The 23577-nt window shown below is 36.3% G+C and overlaps 1 protein-coding gene across 7 annotated transcripts in view; it reads right to left on the bottom strand.

The window, feature by feature from the left end:
• Snx25 (sorting nexin 25) overlaps positions 1-23577 on the bottom strand; it is a 109942-nt gene that overhangs the window by 43788 nt on the left and 42577 nt on the right. For all 7 annotated transcript variants that reach the window (XR_007108322.1, XR_007108321.1, XM_047549494.1 and 4 more), the window contains exons 4-6: positions 23220-23392; positions 21900-22086; positions 724-794 (exon numbers count right to left, since the gene is read on the bottom strand). Coding sequence is in view for 5 of the 7 variants with exons in the window: in XM_047549494.1 (XP_047405450.1) it covers positions 724-794; positions 21900-22086; positions 23220-23392 (431 nt within the window). In the remaining 2 variants the exon portion in view is untranslated. The remainder of the gene's footprint in view (positions 1-723; positions 795-21899; positions 22087-23219; positions 23393-23577) is intronic.

Raw genomic sequence — 23577 nt, 5'->3', positions numbered from 1 at the left:
TTTAAAAACAGAACAGAAACACCAAATACTCAATTTTATTTTAATCTTCTAAAATCTACAACTACAGAGAATGAAGTTTCTACTAGGATACAGAAATAAAAACAAAGGTTTTAGTTAGGATGAAATTATATTTACTTTTTCTAATGATATTATAATGGTCCACCTTCACCTTTTGAATATAGCTCTGAGGCTTATTTTTAAAAGGCACATGTTTTTCCTTTCCCTCTTCTCCCTCTCCCTAACCCTGGGGGCAAGGAACAAGATTACCTTGAATTATCTGCTCCAACAGAAGGAGATATCTGCCAGAGGGTCTAAGAAGTGAATATCTCCCAAATTAACAAGTGAATGATAACACACCATCAGGGCTCCTAGGGACCCCCAGTCAGGGAACACCTGGAAGTGGCCTTTGAATAGCTCCTTTAAAATCTCCCTATTACTGCTGATGGGCAAAATCACTGCTTCTGGTACAGGAGTCCCCTATGCTTTTCCTTTGCTAGCAAAGCACTAAAACTTATTTTTCCTTTTTCTCAAAACTGTGTCCTGTTTTTGAATTGGCACTGGGGACAGGGACCGAGCTGTGACAATACTATACTGTTATTTTTAACAATTTGAAATATTTAAATGTAAGTCAGAAAAATGTTCAAATTTGCCAAATATCTGAACAGAAGACAGGACCAACCTAGGACCTTTAAAATGTATAATGGAAAACAAATAGATTCTTACCCTTGTGCCTCTTCAGTTGGGGAAAGCTGCTAATTGTAGTTGCCTGGATTATTTCCACTACAATTTGATACCTGATTTTTAAAAGAGAAAGAGAAAGAGAATAGATTGAATAGGAAAAAAATACTATTTCCAGAGATTATCTTTATTTATACTAAACAAGTACAACACAGAAGGTGTGAGTTCTACTCAGGTCTCATCAGAACAACTCATCATGGCTTGAGTAGCTCCCTTGCACACTGTGTCACGTGCTATCAAGACACAAGAATCATGAACTGGCACCCCACTCTTCCTCTACCAGAAGCCTTACTACCTGTTCCCCTAAAGGCAGAAACCTTGAGGTTAGACTCAACTCCTGCCTCTCCTCAGTATTCTTTGGAAACCAAAGCCTGTCAATTCTAATCTCCTAAATTTGCATTGTTCAACAAGATGCCCATGAGCTACATGTGAATATTTAAACCAAGTAAATAAAACGTTCAGTTCTTCAGTTACACATTTCAACTACTCCACAGTCACATGCAGCTTGTAGACCCTATTAGATGTTACAATAGAAAAAACGTTTTGATCGGCAGAGACAGTTCTATTGGATGATACTTCCTAAACACTTCTCCAGGTTGCCTCCCCTCTCCAGCTCCACAGGTACTGCCTTAGAACGTTACCTTGTTATTCTAAGAAGACCTACAGAGTCAAGAACATTTTCAGTGGGACTCAGATATCTGTATTTTCATGTTAACTCTCTCAGTAAATAATGCAGAGTGAGAGTTGAGAATTATTGGAGTACAGCACCAGCTATATGCATGTATAACTTAGAAGGCTTGAGTTAGGAAAAATAAACAAAATCTTGCATTTTAAGTGCTGAGTACAATCTGAGTCATGGCTATTTTGAGCATATTCATTTAGGCTTTATAAACCCAATTCTTAAGGGCTGGCAAATGGTTACTAGGATTTCCCTAACCAAAGTTTTCTGTCCTGAGTGTTCTCAGACCTTAATTGCATTGACTGCAATCTGCTTGCAATAAAGCTGTTTAACATTAATTATTACTTTGGACACAAACTGTGAAGCACTTTAAGATTTAATGCTACATTTGACTGGCTTTTAGCCCATAAAATAGAGCATATATTCTTTGACTTTTCAACTAAAACCTAGAAAAGAGACACAAATTCATCAGTCACAGTTATTCACGTCCTTCTGACAAATTCACATCTTTTTTATTTTTTCACTTGTATAATATAAATATCAATGTCTGATGCTCACCACCTCAAAGAGCAGGTTGTCAGAAACAGTGTTGGCCTGTCCCCTGAAGACTGTGGCAGACACTGCTGGCTGCGTAGCCAACATTCATTCTCCCTTTCTTTCTTACTAACTGAATCACATTTTTAATCAGGGAAAGCAATGCTTGAAGTGGAACATGCCAACCTTCTCCCTAAGTGAGGGATGACCGTCTGACATAGTTCAAGCTGAGAAAAAAGGGATGCAGTGGGACAGGGTACAGCAGCCACCTTCATCCTTTAGCAACCATGAGGATTGAAGCCACAGGCTGAGGATGGTGAAGTCAGGGGACAGAAATTTAGGCCTCCAATGACATCATTGAGTTATCAAAGATGCCCCAAACTATCCATTTCAGGGTATGTTGCTGCATAAGGAAAATAAACCCCTGAATTACTGAAGTCACAATATGTCATCTTATCTTGTGATCAATGCCATCCCACCTGAAGTTCTTTAAGGACTTCACGTGCAGAAGATAACTTTGGGCTGAATATATGCCCAGGTGCTATTTTCCAAACTGAAGCCTTGCTAGGACATTACTGACCAATAAAGTTTTCTAATGTGTCACTATCTGCAAAATGTTTACTCAGTTTCCAGAACTGGGTAGCGAGGGAACTAGAAAAAACACCCAGACACAGAAATATAAAAAGTGGGACTCAGTGGTAAAGCCTGCCTGTGGTGGAGGAAGACTCAGCACGCTTATTATATAGGTGTAAACATCAAAGGATTTATTGTAAGAAAGTTTCTTCAAGATAAATAAAACCGTAGTTGTGGGTAAAACAGCCCCATTAGGGTTTATCAACTAATAACTAATGAACTATGAACTAATAAATTCTGTGGCTAACACAGAATCCCCCTTGAGCAGGGTGTCACCATCAACTGGGCAATTTTCGACTGGTGGCTTCCCACTGAGAAATTCCCAAGAGAGGTGTTGCCCCTGTCTTTGGGCAATTCAAATGAAGCAACGATTTCATTCACTGATACAGACACTAAGGGAACGGAAATTCCTCCAAAATATGGAAAAGCACAAAAATGGTTCATTATGTGAATTTTCATGCTAGTTACTACATGGATGAGGAAACACATATAAGAAGCATATACAAACCCAGAACTATCAGAGCCCAACATTCCTGAATGAAGACCCTAATTTAACCTTAGGAGTAAGGTTCTACTACTAGAATATACTGACTTTTCATTCAACTCTAGAACATGTCTTTGAACACCTTGTACACTGCCATCTGGATGTCCTGCAAATAGACTTAATGTCCAATGTCCATCCACAAAACAATTCCCATCTTGAAAACTTATCATAAGGAAACAATTTAACAGAAGCATCCTCCAGTCAAAACAAAACAAAACAAAACAAAACAAAACAAAACAAAACAAAACAAAACCCAAACAACAAACCAAAAAAACAAAAACAAAAACACACCATACACATTTGTTATAGCAACTTCTGTAAAGAAAAACATGGGAATAATCTATGGGGTCTACAATACATTTATTAAACATTTTTAATCTCTTCCTATGTTCTGGACACAGGAATGAACAACAGCAATATGGTCCCTGTTTTCAGAAAGCTCTGGGGATATATGAGATTGAAAGTAAAGCTCCCAGCCAATACTACTTATAATTATTAAGGTTACATGAAAACAAATGTTGCGACACACTGATTTTAAAAATTCAAAATGGCATGTACATTTATGATAGCAGATATGTTATATGGGTACATAAATCAGGGTTACAAGATGAGATAGAGATGAAATTAAAGGCAGTTATGTTAAACTGGTGGAATTATGAGTCATTCTTTAACTTTCTCCAAACAATTTTCTCTCTCCTATATTCCCTACCTCCCTATCTAAACCTATTCAAACTACCTTCTTTCTTGCATAGGCTTTCCTTACCTTTCCATTTCTGCACTAATAACCAAAATCTTCTTATCTTATCAAAATCTTATTATCTGAATTAGATATCCTACTAGGAATCATCAGTCTCAAAGACCAATTGACTTGTCCTGTGAACATCTTTAAGTTCTTTTCTTTTTCTCCTTTGGCTACCACCTCATTTTGGGGTTCCTCCTCATGTGTGGGTCCCGGCAATGGCTGAACAGTTTTAGTTGCTTGCCTAAAGCTATCCTGCTCTCTCTCCCATGAAAACAGCTTGAGCAGCCCCATGGAAACACCTTCACAGGATCATTTAACCTCCTGTGCTCAATACCTCCAGCAAACTCCTCAAAGGAAAAACCTACATTCCAGGCTGCCATTTCTTCCACAAATTAGCTCTGGCTCTCTTATCCAATCCAATTTCCTTTTCCCCTCAATATAAATGTGGACTTCAGCCAGGCCACTTTCTATACTGTCCTCTCAAAGCTACAGTTCCCCTAGGCTCTTGCTCATATTCTGCCTCAGAAGACAATCTCCCTACTTGTCCATCTTACATGTATTACTTCTTCAAGTTTTCCCCAGCACCTGTAACACACATTTAATATCTGTCTTTTCTCAAATCCTAAATTACTCCTGCTCTATAACAATACCTATTTGTTGCTACTTTATAATACTATTTTAAAGAGACACTTCCACCAAGAGTGCTACAAACAAGAAAATGGTGTGTTCAGTCATTCCAGGGCCTAATATTCCTTCAAAAAATGATGACACATTTTTAGCTGAAGATAGAATTGTGGTGGTTTTATCTAAAATAAAGACATGCTCCTTTCTCCCCATCTAGATGAAGAGCCTCTTGAGGAAGGGGTTGTGTCTTATATTCTATAGCACCTATCTTGGCATAAAATATATGGTAGACACTCAATAAATATATATTTTTGATGGGAGTGGAAATTAGTACAACCTTTATGAAGGGTGATTTGGCAACAGTTATCAAAATTGCAAATGCAAGAATTCATCAATCTAGCACTCTTCTAAGACTTTATGGCAGGGATACATCTCAAGATATATGTGCAATGATTTAGGTACATAGTTTTTCACTACACTATGATTATATAACAGGTAAATATCAGAACTACTAGAAGGAACTTAGACACTCAATAAATATTAATAAGTTAAATTAGTAAAAGTTAACATCTGTACCACTTAACAGGTATGCATAATATTCTGGACAACTTGTTTTTTTGATAGTCTTAGTGATTCAGGCTTTGGAACAAATGAGTCACTGATGATACTGAAAAAAAAATATGTACCATCTAAGTAAAGAGTTAGCATTTGTTAATGAAATCATAAAATCAGAATGTAATACCAGCTAAGATCTATAGAATTCTTTCATAGGTGGGGGGTAACTGTTTAGATATTTTAATTCACATGAACTCACTTAATTCTCACAATGAGGACTATAATTATCTCCACATTGCAAAGGAGGAAACTGGTGTTCAAACCGACTAAGAAATCTATATGTAGTCTCCTCATGTAAGAAATACAACGGAGAGCTGCCTGACTTACAGCTCATACTATTTACCATTTTTCTGCAATTCTACAAAATTCAATATAGGGTAAAGCTCATCTGGTAAGGATTTTCAAAGTACATAAGCATGGCCAACACCAGATGGAATGAGCCTTGCTGCCTTCTCTATCTCTCTTGGATACTCCGCGGCTACCATTCAGACCACACGCAGTATCCCACACGCTCCAGCCCTTCCCTGACTCTGGTATTTGCTCTCCTGTTTCTTCTCCCTCTTGTGTACAATCACCCCCCCTGCTCATCTGTTGAAATCCTGCTAGTTTTTAAACATTCAGTTCATGGCCAGTCCTCTCCGTAGCTTTCCCAGGTTCTTCTCTTTTGTAGGGCAACAGTTGCTCCTACCCAGCTCTTGGCTCTTTCTACTCCACTTCCACAGCATTAGTCACTGCGTGCATACACTTGGCTATTTACATCCACGTGGCTCTCCTATGCTGGATTATAAGCGGCATAATCCTGATGGCAGAGTGGAATCCAAAGATACACAACCCACCGTTACATACACCAGACCTGCCTCACACAGTGTTTCGCACATAGTCAGCATTTGAAGATGAAAGTCTGTTAATGCACTTTCACTTGACACCAAAAGGCAAAGTAGAAAATTACTTTTTCATTCTCACTTTTCTGAACAAAAGCATACAACACGTATAACCAAGTCTCGACTGTCCTTGTGGGCCCAGGCTTTTCTGAATTCCAGGAAGCTGCTGAGAGATACCCAGCACTCATCTGGCTTTCTTTCTCTAGAGGAGGTTATAGCCTTGCTGGTGCAGAGTTTGGTTAGAAATTATTGGAAGTGTACAGACTGTTGTATATGTTTTTTTCAAATGATAATGTAAAGTCAAGTATCAGGGAGAAGTGGCATAACAAGAGTTAAGCTGTTTCACAACTCTGGAAAAATCCCTTTGTCCCAGGGACAAAGTCACAAAAGGTAACTATTACCTACTCCTCTGTGTAGCCACCTCACCTCTCTTTTGTTTTATATACTCGGTTAAATAAATAAAGACTGAGAGAAATTTTGTACTTAAGAATTTTTCCCACTAAACTGAAACACCTAAATGGTACAGAGTACTTCAAAGTAATCACCTTAGACATCTTTAGATTCATTGCCCTTCTACTATTTATGTTCAGAACAGTTTTGAAATGCTTACAAAAACCTTACAAACCAAACACACACAAGCACGCGCACGCACACACACACACACACACACACACACACACACACACACACATGCTGTCTACGTATTTATGTGTATACATATATACTCTTCCGTGTTTCATTAGGCACACATAACAGTTTTTTTAAATTACTACTATAGAGCTATTTGTGCATGTACATTTCAGATTTCTTGGAATCACAGACTGGAAAAAAAATCTTAGTTTCAGGTATATAATATAGCAAATGATTTAAAACACTGTATTAAAATTGGGAATAAAACTTTATAGACTCCCATATAAGTACAAATGTTAAAGAAAAACTAAAAAATTTTAAGATAATCTTTTCAGAGTTGCCAGAGGCTAGGGATAATGTTTTCATTGGAGGAACTTCAGTTAAAGCATTTGAGTAAAAGCTGTGATCATTTCAGTCAGCCAAGCTGACACTGTTTCTCATATCCGTGGCACTACTGAAAGGGTCTGCGGGATCATTCAGAACATGAATCAGAGTAGTTGAGAATGTGAGCTCTGGCATCAGACAGGCCTGTGTTCACATCCTATTTCTAATACAGACTGTCTCTCCCTGGGAAAATTATATGAGCTTTCTAAATCTTAAGAGTCCTCATCTGTAAAAATAGAGTGATAACAGTATTTTGCCTCATAGAGTTGTTATGCAGATTAAATTAGATAATACCTCTAAAAATCTGGAACAGTGCCTACTCCAAAGAGTTCAATAAGTGTTAACTTATTATTTCTTGCCACTGTCGTTGACTCTTTAAATGTATCAAGGGAAATGGTATGCATGTGTTTGTAAAATACATATAAATATTTTCAAGTCGTGGTACTTCTTCCTGAATATAAAAAGTATTTCAGTCTTATCAACCCATGGGTACCAGGGTTACTGTGGTCCAACAAAATCAGGTTTATGGACCCAGAAATGAGCTAAAGACTATATACCAGAGGAACTGGTGGAAATCCCCCAAAGGGAAAGATAGTTACTCTGGGAACTAGAGAAGAGATGAAATTTAAATAAAGCAGTATTTTCACAGGTTCAAAGCAGGGTTGTGTCAAGAGATCAATTTTGGGTAGACCCAGGGTCCTATTTTTTTGGGAGTTATAAAGTTAAAAAGTTAAGATAGATATGGTATTTGTTATGGTTTGAATATGAAATGTCCTCTCAAAAGCTCACATGTGATACAATGCAAGAAGGTTTAGAAAAGAAATGATTGGGCTGTGAGAGCCTTAACTCAATCAATGAATTAATCCCAATAGGGATTAATTGAGCAGTAACTGAAGGCTGGTAGGGTGTGGCTGAAGGAGGTGGGAATTGGAGGCGTGGCTTTGTGGTATATATTTTGTATCTGGTAAGTGGAGTTCCTTTCTCTGCTTCCTAATCATCACCTGAGCTGCTTCCCTCTACCACACTCTTCTGCCTCACTCTGAGTCCAGAGGAATGGAGCTGGCCTTCCTAGACTAAGACCTCTGAAACTGGGAGCCCTCAAATAAACTTTTCCACCTCTAAAATTGTTCTGGTCAGATCCTTTTAGTCATAGCAGTGCAAAAGCTGACTAAAATAGGTATGTTGCATCCCAAAACCCCTAATTTGAGGCTCTGCATCTGGGTTATAAGTCAAAGTTGTTTCTGTGTGTCAACCTTACTTAGATTCTCCAAGCAAGAGAAGAATATGTCATTCTTACTGATCTAATTCCAAAGAGCAAAGTTTCTGAAAGTCTAAAATTTCAGAGAACAAAATTTCTCAGAGAGAATAAGAAAACTCAAAGAATGGGCTCATAATGACATTTTACAGTGGTAGTGTGTACTTGGGAGAAACATTATTTCTGTTAACTATGTAGCTGACTTTAGTGTCTGTTATTCCAGTCTGATAAATGGCTGGGCAGACTTTCTTAGTCTGAGCCAATCTTACTTTAAAGTAGCATATGTTCACTGAAGAAAATTAGAAAATACAAAAAGCACAACATTTAAAGTTAACCACTACTAACATATGGCATATTTTATCTTTTTAATTTAGACTGGTCTCAAACTTATGTAATATTCCTGCCTCAGTCTCCCAGGTATCTGGGATTACAGGTGTGGGCAACCATGCCTACCTTTTAATCTTTTTTTTTAATGCAAACAATATTTCTTGTTTTACAAGACTGGGCTTATGATGTATATACAGTTCCAGAGCCTTTTTAAATTTATCAATTTATAGTTAATATCTTCTATTATTTTTAAATATTCTAATCCTATTCTCCAATAACACGTGATAATCCATTGTGTAGATTCACCAAATTTAAAAAAAATTTTTTAAATCTTTATTATTAGGCATTTTGGTTAATTCAAACTTTTCTCTATTTTAAATAAAAGATTAAGAAGCATTCTTGGGCTGGGGATGTTGCTCAGTTGGTAGAGTGCTTGCCTTGCAAACACAAGGTCCTGGGTTCAATTCCTAGCACTGCGGGAAAAAAAAAAAAAAGATACATTCTTGGAAAAATCTTCCCATACACTCATGATTACTTAAGAAAATTACTAATAGTAAAAATTGGATCAAAAAGAATTTACAGCTAAGTGAGATAAGCCAATCTCAAAAAACTAAAGGATGAATGATCTCACTGATAAGCGGATGAGGACATATAATGGGGGGTGGGAGGGGTTAGCCATAGGGTTAAGGTTAGGTTTAGGTTTAGGGATAAGGAGTGTAGTAAGAATGAAGGAAAGAAGGACTGTATAGAGGGAAAAGAGGGGTGGGAGGGGTGGGGGGGAAGGGAAAAAAAAATAATGAATCAAACATCATTGCCCTATGTAAACATATGATTACACAAATGGTATGCCTTGATTCCATGTACAAATAGAAAAACAACATGTATCCCATTTGTATACAATAATAATAAAAAAAATTATAATTATTCTAAATTGAGAATAAATTGTCTTCAAGTCATTCATCACTACAGTAACAGAAACCATACAACTCTTCTGCCTGTGACAAGATTGGAGTATATTCTTGAACAATAATAAAAAAAAATGGCTAACTATTCAAAAAAAAAAAAAGAATTTACATTTTCACATTATAAAACTGTTATGTAATCATTTATACACCTAACAGTAGAACATGGGGTTGCCTATTTTCTAACACCCTTATCAATATTAGGTATCATCAAATTTTTAATATTCATCAATATTATGAATCAAAAAAGGTATCTTCACTTTACTTCCTATGTCTTTGAGTACCGTGAAGGATACTAACAAGGTTAGGAGCTATCTTTTCATGAGGAATGTTAAGTGGCATTAAATAGAGAATGTCAGGAGCACAAACTAGTCCTAACTTTAAGTTAGGACTGGGAGGAATCAGAGGCTCTTTCTGCCAAAGAGTTTTTTGAACCTGTTTTCTTTCTGGTGTGCAAAAGGTAGTTGATTCTACAGAAAGAAGAAGGAATACTTTCTGACCTTTTCCCATTCAAGCTACACATAAAAAAAGGATGTGTGAACAGAACATAGATATAACCAGTCATTCCAGGCCCTCACCTCCAAGGACTGCAGAAATTCACTTCCATATACCTGTGAACTATCTGAGTTACAATAGGCAGGAAATTCTGAACCAGAGCAGTGAGGTGTCTTGCATTTCTATAAACATGTATACTCTATATAAAAAAATCTGAAATATACTAGGTATTAATAGTTTATGTTTATAAAAGTGATTCTTACTTTCTTAATCTTGTTTATCTATATTTGATGATCCTAAATAACAAATGTTACCATATATTAATTTTCTAGTTCCCAGAGGCTACAGAAATTACATGTTACAGAAACAGCCAGAGCTATGTTACTACTGGATGGCCAGGGCAATTTGTTTAAGAAAGTCAAATTTCTTCTGTCTTCTGTGTTTAGTTTCTGCTAGTCTTCTTTTTATGTCAGTCATTAGTATCATTAGTGTATATACATATATATATATATATATATACACACACACATATATAAATATATATACATATATATGTATAATACCACTGCTATGTTTCATTCTTTATTCTTACATTAAGCATAGCACATTTTTTTCAGAATGTTTGTTGAATATTATCTTTGGTTGACTACTTTAATGTTCTTTGTTGAAAATGTACTACTTTTTTGAGTAAAATTTTTTTAAAGTATTACTGTCTTTTAATCAGATTCAAGTCAGTATCTGAGAATTTTGTTGCCTTGTCCTGATAACTGCTATTTTTCTTTTTTAAAATTTTTCTTTTTTTAGCTCTTATTGGAAACTTAGCATGACCTGAGAACTGTATTAATAAATCACCTGCAAAAAATCTCATTTAATTGTCATAACGATCTTATGAAATAGGAACCATGTTTTCTAGTAAAAATTGGGGCTCAGGGTTTAAGTGACTTGCCCAAGGTCACACAGCTTGTAAGAAGCAGAACCAAAATCAAACCAGGTCTCTTGAGTCTGGGTCTGTCTGACTGCTGAGCCCAAGTTCTCGGTCAGGGTCTACTTTAGGTGACTGATCTCTGTAAGATGACTTTTTGTGTTGTTAACCCTATCTACTCCAAGAAGAACGGTAGTTCTTAGTTCAGGCTCATCAAGATAGCATGCATAACTACCACTCAGTGCTGTGCTGGAGCTAGTTCATGATACCTGGTTGCTAAATATTTTAAGAATTAAATCAATTAATATTAAAAATTAAGTTATACAATGTTATAATTAAATAAATTATATTTTAAAAGGTAATAAGTTCTAAAACTTATCATTTCCCAGTAATTATATTCACTTTCTTATTACATATGATAATAGTAAGCCATCATCAGGTGGCTTACATCTGTTATATCAGCATGATGGAAATATTAAACAAAATGGAGGACTACTGCAAATCTCTTTCCAACTTCACATTTAGTGACATGGTGCTGGTGGCTTTGAACTGGCACGGCTAGAGTACTAACACTAGAGAGTAGAACACTACTTCTACCACTCTTCACTACTGTTCCTTTAGCAGACCCTGTGAATCATAAAACTGTTCTGCTGGAAGTACGTAGCATCATATTTTTTATTTGTTTTTAATAAAGAAAAGAGCATTACCTGCACTCAACTCTTTCTTTTTTTACTTTTTTAAAAAAAAATTTAATTTTCGATGGACCTTTAGTTTATTTATTTATACGTGGTGCTGAAAATCAAACCCAGTGCCTCATACATGCTAGGCAAGCGCGCTACTTCTGAGCTACACCGCAGCCCCATACACTCAACTCTTGATGTTTCATTCCAAGTATAAGAAGCCTCATCTCCGGTCTCTGTCAACCCACCCCTGCCCCTCAGCCTTCCAATTCTCTTTCCTCTTAAATGAAAATAATGTGTGTCCTCTGATATGTTAACTTCCCACTTCTGTGCCTTTTGCTATTTGCTAGTGAAGGAGGAAATTTGTTTATCTTTTTTTAAAAATTTTTTTATAGTTCTTTTTATTTATTTATTTATTTTATTGTAAACAAATGGGATACATGTTGTTTCTCTGTTTGTACATGGCGTAAAGGTATACCATTTGTGTGATCATAAATTTACATAGGGTAATGTTGTTTGATTCATTCTGTTATTCCCCCCCACCCCTCTTTTCCCTCTATACAGTCCTTCCTTCCTCCATTCTTGCCACCCTCCTTATCCCTAACCCTAAACCTAACCCTAACCCTATGGCTAACCCCTCCCACCCCCCATTATAAGTCATCATCCGCTTATCAGCGAGATCATTCTTCCTTTAGTTTTTTGAGATTGGCTTATCTCACTTAGCATGATATTCTCCAATTTCATCCATTTGCCTGCAAATGCCATAATTTTATCATTCTTCATGGCAGAGTAATATTCCATTGTATATATATGACAGTTTCTGTATCCATTCATCAACTGAAGGACATCTAGGTTGGTTCCACAATCTGGCTATAGTGAATTGAGCAGCAATGAACATTGATGTGGCTGTATCTCTGTAGTATGCTGATTTTAAGTCCTTTGGGTATAGGCCAAGGAGTGGGATAGCTGGGTCAAATGGTGGTTCCATTCCAAGCTTTCTGAGGAATCTCCATACTGCTTTCCAGAGTGGCTGCACTAATTTGCAATCCCATCAGCAATGTGTGAGTGTTCCTTTTTCACCACATCCTCGCCAACACCTATTGTAGCTTGTGTTCCTGATAATTGCCATTCTAATTGGGGTGAGATGAAATCTCAGGGTAGTTTTGATTTGCATTTCTCTTATTACTAGAGATGTTGAACATTTTTTCATATACCTGTTGATTGCTTTTGAGTTCTTTATATATTCTTAAAATTAGCACTCTATCTGAAGTATGAGTGGCAAAGATTTTCTCCCACTCTGAAGGCTCTCTCTTCACGTTACTGATAGTTTCCTTTGCTGAGAGAAAGCTTTTTAGTTTGAATCTATCCCAGTTGTTGATTCTTGCTTTTATTTCTTGTGCTATGGGAGTCCTGTTAAGGAAGTCTGACCCTAAGCTGACATGTTGAAGATTTGGACCTACTTTTTCTTGTATAAGATGCAGGGTCTCTGGTCTTATTCCAAGGTCCTTGATCCATTTTGAGTTGACTTTTGTGTAGGGTGAGAGATAGGGGTTTAATTTCATTCTGCTCCTAAGCAACTTATTGAGATCCTATCTCAAAATAAAAATTAAAAGGGCTGGAGATGTGACTCAGTGGTAAATTGCCCCTGGGTTAAATCCCTAGTACACACCCTCCAAAAAAGAAATCTATAGATCTAACGACTGTAACAACAATAATGGCAGTGAATAATGATTGGGGGAATGTGCCAGATCTTGCATTAAGTGTTTTATTTAAACTGAATTGTGGCCTGAATAGTCATTCATAAAGTAGATACAACTACTCACAATTCCAGTATTGCTCCATTTATAAGTATGTAAGAAATTTTTTTTAATTTCAGAGAGATCATAAATTTCTTTAACATCAAAATTACCCCATTATCAAATTTTATATTGTTGTCAATATTCAATTACCTTTCCTCCGATAAATGAAAATAAGGTGTGTCCTCCAATATGTTTAATTCCCACACTTCTGTATCCTTTGTTATTTCCCAACAGAAGGTAATCCTTATGAAAGAATTCAAAATACTCCTTTTTGGGGGTAGGGAGGGTACTGGGGACTGAACCTACTAGGGTGCTGTACCACTGAGCTATATCCCCAACCCTTTTTATTTTTTTTATCCTGAGACAGTGTCTTGCTTAGTTGCTTAGGGCCTTGCTAAGTTGCTGAGGATGGCCTTGAAATTGGCAATCCTCTTACCTAGCCTCCCTAGTCACTGTGATTACAGGCAAGCACTTCCATGCCCAGCTTAAAGTACTTTTATTTCTCAGAAAATTGAAAGATCTTTTAGAACATTTTCCATAAGTGACCTTGTGTTTTATTGTGATTTTAAAACTAAATTCATATTCATTTATTCTTTTGATAAAAGTTTGTCAGGATCTTCTGTTTTATACTTTAAGATTTTTCATCTCCTTGTCCACCCACACTAATCTTTTCCTTAGTAGTTGTTGCATGCTTACTGATTTCTGACATGGTGCATTAGTTTGTCTTGAGATGTACTTGATTTCTTCTTTCATGTTCCTTTACAATGTAATCCTATTTTACTACTCAGATTCACAATATATTTTCAGAATTATCATTTAAAATGCCAAATGTTCAAACAATTTAAGTTCTTCACAAAAGCATGCAATTTCAAGAATGTTAACATGTTATCTTCAAGTGCTAATGCTTCTAAACCAATCCAGAGATAAAAACCCATTTCCTTAATGTATGTTATGGTTTGGATATAAGGTAACTCCCCAAAAGCTCATGTGTTAGGCAATGGGCAATGAAGGAATTTTCACAGGTGAAATGACTAGATTACAAGATCTGTAACCACATCTGCGGATTAAGCCATTTGATGGATTAATATGGATTAATAATTGGAATGAACTACTGGGTGGTAATGGTAGGCAGGGTATGGCTGAAGAAAGGTCACTGAGGAGATAAGTACATAGCCTTGGGGGATATATACTGTCCCTGGCTCTTCATACTTTTTATCTCTGCTTCCTTGACTGTCATGAGCTGAGCAGCTTTCTTCCACCACACTCTTCTGCCATGTTGGTCTGCCTTACCTCCAGATCCAGAGCAATGGAGTTGGCCAACATGGACTGAGATCTCCGAAATCATGAGCCCAAAATAAACTTTTCCTCCTCTTGGTTGTTTTATTTTGGGATGGATAGTAGGGGAGACTTAAGATTTAACCCAGGGGAAATTTACCACTGAGCTACATCCCATCCCTTTTTATTTCTTATTTTGAGACAGGGTCTTCCTAAATTGCTTAGGGCCTTGCTAAGTAGAAAAGGCTGGTCTTGAACTTGAAATCCTCCTGATTCAGCCTCTTAGTTGTTCTAGTCAGGTATTTTGGTCCCAGCAACAAAGAGCTGACTAATACAATGTTCAAAGAAAAAATATTTAGTAAAGTCCCTAAGTAACTCATTCCATTGCTAATTATGATGTCTTTAATTAATTAATTCATTATGATATCTTAAGTTAATTCATTCATTAAGCTCATTTCCTCTTGTTTTATTTCAGTGAAATAGAGCATTTGCTTGTAATCTGCTTAAACTTAGCTAGGAAAGTTATATTTTTCTATGATTGTGTGGCAAATGAGTTATTCTGTCTCCCTAAACTATAAAACATGTGGTATGGTAGCACAAACAGGTATTGCCTATTCCATTATCCTTTCTATTTTCTTCTTTAGTAACAGAATATTCCATTTTTAACTGTGCCTAAGACTGTCCTGAATAAGTTTAGTATATCTCATTTATCTGACTAATAAGATATAAGCAGAAATATCATGTGGCAGCTTCCAGAAATTTCCTTAACAGACAACTAGTGTATGTTGCTTTGCTACCTTCTTTCTTTGCCTTTGTCCTGTTCCTTGGAATCAGGATTTGATGAATGGCACTTTGAAGTCACTTTGGACCCCAAGGACTCTGGAAAATACCCTTAGGATGGCAGAGTAGGGGCTGGAGGGAGTACGGGTCCTTAAGTGGGGTAGCATCCTGGACTGCTACTCCACTAATCATCCTTTAAAAATAAGGAAATTCTGATATGTTTGCTACTAATTCTTTTTTGTGTCGTTATAATAGGCTGTGGTACCCTGAGAACAAGGATCTGAGAACTCAAAGTAACTGCCCACCACTTGCATTTAAAAATTAAAGAAGTGGGATATGTAGGAAGCCGTCTATGAGCCTTGTGTGAAATGAGCAATATTTTAGGGAAAAAAAAAAAAAAGGAAATTCTGCCACTGATAACAGTATGGATGACTCTGGAGGACAATTGCTAAAATAAAATAAGGCAGACAGAAGGACAAATACTACATGATCTTCCTGGTGGGTAGAATTTACAATGTTTGAAAGAAGCCTTTTCAGCTTTACAATCCTACTGTGAAAGCACCTTTTCCTGGCACAAAAAGTCATGACAGCAGAAAGCAAAATCAGGGTTGGGGTGTGGGGAAAATGGGGAGATCCTAGTCAATTGGTACAAAGGTTCATTTATGTGGGGTAAGTAAGTTCTGAAGATCTAATGCACAGCATGGTGACTGTAGTTAAGAATACTGTTTGTACACTTCAAATCTGCTGAGAGTTACAATGGTAATTTTGTGAGTGATGGATATTAATTAGCTTGATTGTGATAATCATTTTACTATGTACATGTATACCAAACATCATATTATCTACCTTTAAAATATACAAATTCTATTTGTCAAGTGTACCTCAATAAAGCTGGCAAGGGACCACTCACTTTGGGTAAATCACCATTATTTGAGGGATAGTTCTGTAACTTTCAGCTGAATCTAATTCCAACTACAGAAAGTACCTCTAATTTATTCCTAGAGTTAAACCAGAAACATTCAATTGAAGGCAACTTCTTCCCCCAGGGTGGGAGGCACATTCAGTGATGCCTAGAAATATTTCTGATTGTGATAACTATAGGGATACCACAGGCACACAGTGAGTGGAGGCCAGCAATGCTGCTAAACATTCTAAAATAAACAAAATTATCTAGCCCAAAATGTCTATTTTACCAAGAAACCTTAGGGGAAAAAAATTTCCAGGAAGGTCAGTGATTTGAAAAAAGAAAATCCAAAAAAAACCTTTGGTTCAGATTGAAGTGTAGAAACTGAAGTGTCCTGACTAATCAATAGTCTCCTCAATCAATATTCTCCTCAACAGTCACCATATATCTCAAACTAGTTTTCAAAGAATTACAATACAGTCAATTATATTATATCTAGCAAAGACTTCAGTGGTAGCATGTGTAAGAATATTCCATTTAAGGGCTGGGGAGATAGCTCAGTCGGTAGAGTGCTTGCCTTACAAGCACAAGGCCCTGGGTTCGATCCCCAGCACCGCAAAAAAAAAAAAAAAAAAAAAAAAAAAAAGAATATTCCATTTAAAACAGATTAATAGATTTAAAACAGATTAACAGTACTACTTGTTGGTAGTACTTGGGGGGGGCTTTCTAAAAATACTTATGATGCCTTTGGTTCTTCTCTAGAACAATTACATGAAATTCCTAGGGTGCAGCTTGGGTATCTATATGTTTTAGTGGAGGAGCAATTTTCATTGGGGAATGTCTTACAAATATGTGGAAGAATTACCAATAAAGGCAGCATGGATTCTTTCTTGGACCACAATCTGCACACTACTCTACACAGGTTCTATAAGATCAGAACCTTTCATTTTTCCCTTCCTGCATACTGACTCCACATTATCTTCAATATAAGGGAATACTCAGCCCTTTTTCTAGTATGATTCTAACTGTTGAGCCTCACTAATGGCTACACCTTCATTCTAAGCTCTGGTTTGCTTTTCTGGACTGTGGCATTATCCCATCACCCACACCAGCAGCAGGAAGTCTATCCAACTGCCCATGAATACCCTGTGCCAAGACAGCATTCACATTTTTGGTTCCTGTGTTGTTGTTGGCAGTGTTCAACACTGCTCCTACTACAAAACCATGGAAAATTCAAAATATCGAACCAGTCTAGCTACCACATCTTCACTTCAACTTCCTGGATACTACCAGGTTTAAAAACAACTCATTTAGTATATTTGAAGGAAGCTTTTCTAGCTGTATAATCTTACTGTGAAAGTACCTCATGCTGACACAGAAAATTACCAAAGTATCCCAGAATATAATTATCAGCTTCATGGTTCTTTACTTTATTTTGTCTTCAATGCATTCCATCTTAGCAGAGTGGAATGACTATTTCCTTTAGAAAACATGCATCGGTCTCCCAAATATGTGGGAAATAAAAGTGGATGATTTCATCAACTGTTTAGTTTAAATAAAACATACTCCCTGCCTGAGGCAGCGTGTCCCAAAATTTTATTGAGAGCAATTTGAAGATAGTGACCTAAAATGCTAATAAAGTTGGACAGCAGAGTACTCTAACTATGCCAGAAAAACAACAGAAGAGTTCAAATTGTAACTGAAGAAAGCAATTCCGTTAATGCTGGGCGGCTGATAAGCCTCAGCAATGTAGATTTTAGACAAGTATCTAATCAAAAGCAATACTGACTATCAATTTATGTAACATCATCTACATTTTAGAGCAAAAAGTTCAATCTCTGTAATTACTGTCATTCCTGGTGGCCTTTCTACTTCTAGCTGTGCAAGAAATAAAGAATGAAGGTTAGCCCTCAGGTCTGTTCCTAAGATGCAATGGATAAGGACAAATGCCCCATGAATAAAGATATCTCAGTGCCATATGAAATAGAACTGCATGGAATTCTACTATATTGCAAAGCGCAAGAAGCTGTGTCACAGACATAGGTCCAGGGGAAGACCCTACAAAATATGCAGTAGTTACAAAACTGTTCAGCTAGTAACTCTGGAGGTGCATATCTATCACTAAGAAAAATGCCTCCCAAGGTATTTTCTCCTAAAGTTTTTTGCCAAGCTTGTTGCAGGGACTGTAAATTCTTCAGATTACCATGATCCCATAGCGGATGTTGCCAGATGCATATGACACTTTCAAGGACAGGTATCTTTCAACCCCTTATTACTACAGAATTTTCTACAGGAAGTCATGAACACATATCCCAAGACTTACATGAGGAACTGAAAGCTTATAAAGGTTTAGAGGTCAGAAGAATTGCCATTTCAACTGGACTCGGTCATTATACCAACTTAATTAGACCTGCAAATGTATTTTGCTTTGAATAGACTGACATCTTAAGTTCTTGATTATCTAATCATCAAAACACTTCCAGCTGCTCTCTCCACTGACTCCGTAAACTCTGCTAGAAATCCAAACCTGAACAGTATGATGGAGGACACAAAAGAGAATATCATATACAGATCAGGAATAATGCATAAGAGGACTATGCCTTCTTGGTGTCTGTGTTCCATCTCTTCTTGGTGACAGGCACACTGGGGCAGGCAGTGGTAGGAAGAGGTTAGAATCCACATTTTATTTTACTTTCATTTATCAAGAGTCATTGGGAATGCTACTGAAATGCTACTGAAGATGCTCAGTGGTCACTCAAAAGTCATTCTTTAAAGTGTAAACAACATAAATTGTCCATTAGCTAATAAACAAAATGTGATTTATTCATCCAATGACGTTTCATTCAGCCAAAAAAAGAAATGAGTACCGATACTTACTACAGTATGGATGAACCTTGAAAACATTATGCTGAGTGAAAGAAGCTAGACACAATAGGCCACATTTTGCATGATTCCATTTATATAAAATATCCAAAAGAGGCGAATTCATTGAAACAGAAAGTACAGTTTGCCAAAGGCTGTGGGGGTGGGATAGAAAGTGACTGCTAATGGGCATAGGGTTTCTTTTGAGAGTGATGAAAACATTTTGGAATTATACAGTGATATTAGGTGCACAGTCTTTGAACCCACTATAAACCACTGAAGTGCACATTTTTAAATGGTGAACTTTATTGTCTGTGAATTATATCGCAATTTTTGAAACAGGTGTCCTTCAGTTCAGTATTTCTACTGCCCCTTAAATCGCTGAGGACTCAACTAAGGGCCTGATTCCCAGAACTCCCATTATGCTATTCTTCAATTTTGTCTTATTTATGAAGTCAAAAGGAAGATTAAAATGCTGACACTGTTGTTGTTTCATCACATATTAGATGGGAAAGGAAAATGTAAAATTGGTGTAATTTTTGGACACCCAGCTTAAGGTAATCTATGATGTTCCTATTATAGCCAAATCAAGTTGTTCCATCATCCTGGGGCAGTGGATACCACCATCATTTAAAGGACCAACTCTTGCTGAGATACTTCTTTATCTGCCGAATGTTGAACTGCAGTATTCAAATAGTTCTAAGCATCTGGCTAGTACATTTTGAAGAAGATGAACTATTAATTCTTAACAAGATTCATCTTGTCACACAGAAATTGTGCTTAAATACAAAATGACAGATGGTGCTAGAGAACCAATAATTGAACATTCAAAAATCTCTCTGATATCTTTTTGTTAATATCACTATTTCACCATGTGTACAGGGCATATCAAATATGTTTGGCATATAAAATTTAATATTCATCCACAAGTTTGGAAGAACAGTGAATACCGACTCACTCAATCTGCCACTGTTGACTTTAAATCATATTAAACTTGCTTGGAGTTACCAAATGGTCCATGTCTGACTTTACTGTGGATTGTTTACCAGAAGAAAACTGCTTAGGAATTGAGTGCACCCACAATTTATGAACATGAGGATCTGCTTCTAAACAGTGTCTTAGAGTGGTCAGCATATGCTACTTTGGCCACACCACACACATATTGCTTTATTCCATTTATATAAAATACCTAAAATAGGCAAATTCATTGAAACAGAAAGCAGATTAGAGGTTGCCAAGGGCTGTGGGGTGAGGGGAATAGAAAGTGACTGTTAGGAAGTAGGCATTAATGCAACAGGTGGAGGAATATTGGAGCACAGGTCTGAATGGCATCCTTAGAACCAGAGCTTGGTGTGCACGTAGAGTTTTAGGGAGAAGAGGTGGCAATAAGAACATGCTATTGTGAGTTTGTTTTTAAAAAAGGAATCAAAGGAAGCCATGGTGAGGAAGTCCTTTGGGTAGGTATCACCAACAAGCCTCAGATAACAAATATAGAATATTAGCTCATGGGTTCTCCATCAGCTCAAGTGTCACATTTCTCAAAATGAAATTTCTCGATTCATACACAAATAATCACAAATCTATAATAAACAACTACCATTTAGCACATTTCATTTAAGATTATGCATGGAATGAGAAGGCAAATAAAATATTCAGTTATTATAGGCCAAAAGAATCAAAATACTTTTAAAGAAAACCATATCACTAAACTCATCATAACACATTTGTAGGATCAAGATTAATAGATGACATATAATCCATAAGAACACAGTGCCATCTACAACGTGTCTCTTATATAATTACTATTCCCATCAGTAAATTAAGTAGCATAAGTCACCTTAATGTGAACCCTTGGTACAAAGGCAAATGTGGCAAATCTAAAATCCTTGAATAGTTCTAAGATTCAACTTCAGTCAATATTTTACTTTTCTGTCAGTGATTTACCAAAAGTACTAAAGAAAATTAAAACTGACACACCAGAGTTTTCTTTCTTCCTTATATGTCATCATTTAGGAACAGTCAAATAGAAGGATAAGTAGAGAAACAAGCCTAGCAAATCCACAAATTAGGAAATGCTATATAATTATACTGTATATGTATATACTATAAAAGGAAAAACATGCTCACCCTGAAAAATATCTTAGGAAGACATGCCTTCCCTATAAGAGACTTTGGATATTTTCCAATGAGATCTCTCAAAATAATTAGTCAAGAACCCCTTATTCCTAGACCTGAGTCTCTATTTCCCAGAAAAATGACAACCAAAAGTGTTTTTTCTACATTGTAATTAAAAAACACATCATTTCCTTCAAATGTTTTTCTGAGGTTGGCATCTGAGTGGCTAATAAGGAATTCCTAACAAGTGAAGAACTTTCAATCTATTACAACCTAATTATTTGAAAAACCTAATTCTAATTCCACTGTTAAGAAGCTGGTTAATTTAATTTAATTTTTCCATTGTTAATGGTGAAATTTATGGACTTCATTTATTTATTTCTGCTTCTCTGACAAATATATACATATATAATATACATATTATATACATATGCATATACATGTATATGCATATATACCTACTTAGGAAAGAGATGAAAACTAGTAGGTATTGTTGTGCTATAATTAAAGACCAAATACCTTAGTTGCTTTAGGAACTCTACATCAGAGTTGCCATTGATAAGTTTGATGAACTCTTCATAAGAGGGAGCATAGGTGTAGGCTCTCTTGTGATGTTCATTCATTTGTTCTCTGTACTCCAACTGGGCAAGCAGCATTTGGTTAATGTAATCTGGATTACTCAATAACTCCACTATTGGCTTTAAGACTGTGGAAATGAGAAGAAAACACTATGGAAAAAAGATATTCTTCTAAGGGAATTGTTTTCATATCACAAATTGAAATTACATTTGAGAAACATTTTTCAAACAAATGAGGGAAATTATAAACAGCTCAAATATATAAAAAGGCACATGCATGTAGGCATTTGTGTGTATATATGCAAGCATGTACACACACACACACACACACACACACATACTCAAGGTTGCTTGTCCCTCTGGTATGTTACCATATATATACAATCCAGTGGTCATTTTAATAAATGAGTGAAATGTAAATGAAAGAAGTCATCTGGAACCCAAGTTGCTAACAATGCTATTAAAATTAAGTACACTGTTTTATTTTCTTATATTTCTTTTATAAGGCTTATTCATTTTTGTTTTGACCACTTTAATCTGTGAAAAGATGAAAGTCTTCTCCCAACTGGTCAAAGCAGACCTCATGGAGGAAGTTATTAAAAAATCAATAACACTATCAAAAATCTATCCCACTTACTGTAGATTAAAAAGTTCCCCTTTTTTCTGTAGTTGGTTATATCAGTTGATGGGCACAGCTGGCTTATCCTGACATAAATGAGATATTCAATCAGTACTTCTCTCCTTATTTGTTTGAGATTCTGAGACAGGGAGAGTTTCTTTTAGGTCATATTTTCTTTCACTTTTCTTATCCTTGCTAAGCACTTCTCTGGATATAGTTAACTTTTATCTAGTAGTCACATTGTATTGTGGCACAGTACCATTTTTGTTTATTCCATGTTCACAACCTATATGTAGGCATTGTCAATTAATCTTACAATGTATATGCTGTTGGCCTGGACAACTCAAAAACTATCCCAAGTAAATGCTTTTCTGTGGAGAGCATAAGGACTAGTTTTCTTGTCAAAATACAGCAGAAATGAACTGTGCACTTGGCAATATGTTATATAAAAATTTGTTTATCATGTATGGTCAAATGCTCTCTGAATGACAATAAAGCTTCAAATTTCTAAAATACTACTTTACTTCCCATATGTCCCATAGTACATGAGGTTCGCACAGGTGTGAAACAAAGTGTAATCCCAGTATATGGCACATTAGTTTACATACATATCATAATAGTAAACTAATTTTGTAAGTCTACCTTTTGTAGTGAGAATTTCTGCAAGCATTATACGTAAGCTGAGAGACTGGACATCCTTTGATGGGAGGAGACAGAACACCAGAACCCGAGAACATGTTTGTAGAAATCTTACTTCATCATCTGAGTTCCTTAAGCATGCATGCAACACAAAAGGCCTCGGTTGTTCTTCATGTCTAAAAGAACAAGTAAATGAAGAAAGTGAAAAGGAAGCAAAGAAATTCCAGAAACAGTTCAGTTATGCACCATTAAGTTAAAAAGTTTTTCAAATGGGCAACACATTGGATATAACTCTGTCACCTCCTTGACAATACCAATAATCAGTAACTTCCTTAATCTCAGACTAATCTGGAAAACATGG

The sequence above is a fragment of the Sciurus carolinensis genome, chromosome 4, assembly GCF_902686445.1.
Source record: "Sciurus carolinensis chromosome 4, mSciCar1.2, whole genome shotgun sequence".
Classification (NCBI taxonomy): domain Eukaryota; kingdom Metazoa; phylum Chordata; class Mammalia; order Rodentia; family Sciuridae; genus Sciurus; species Sciurus carolinensis.
The sequence above is the reverse complement of the archived record's forward strand: the minus strand, read 5'-3'. Positions and strand labels throughout refer to the sequence as shown.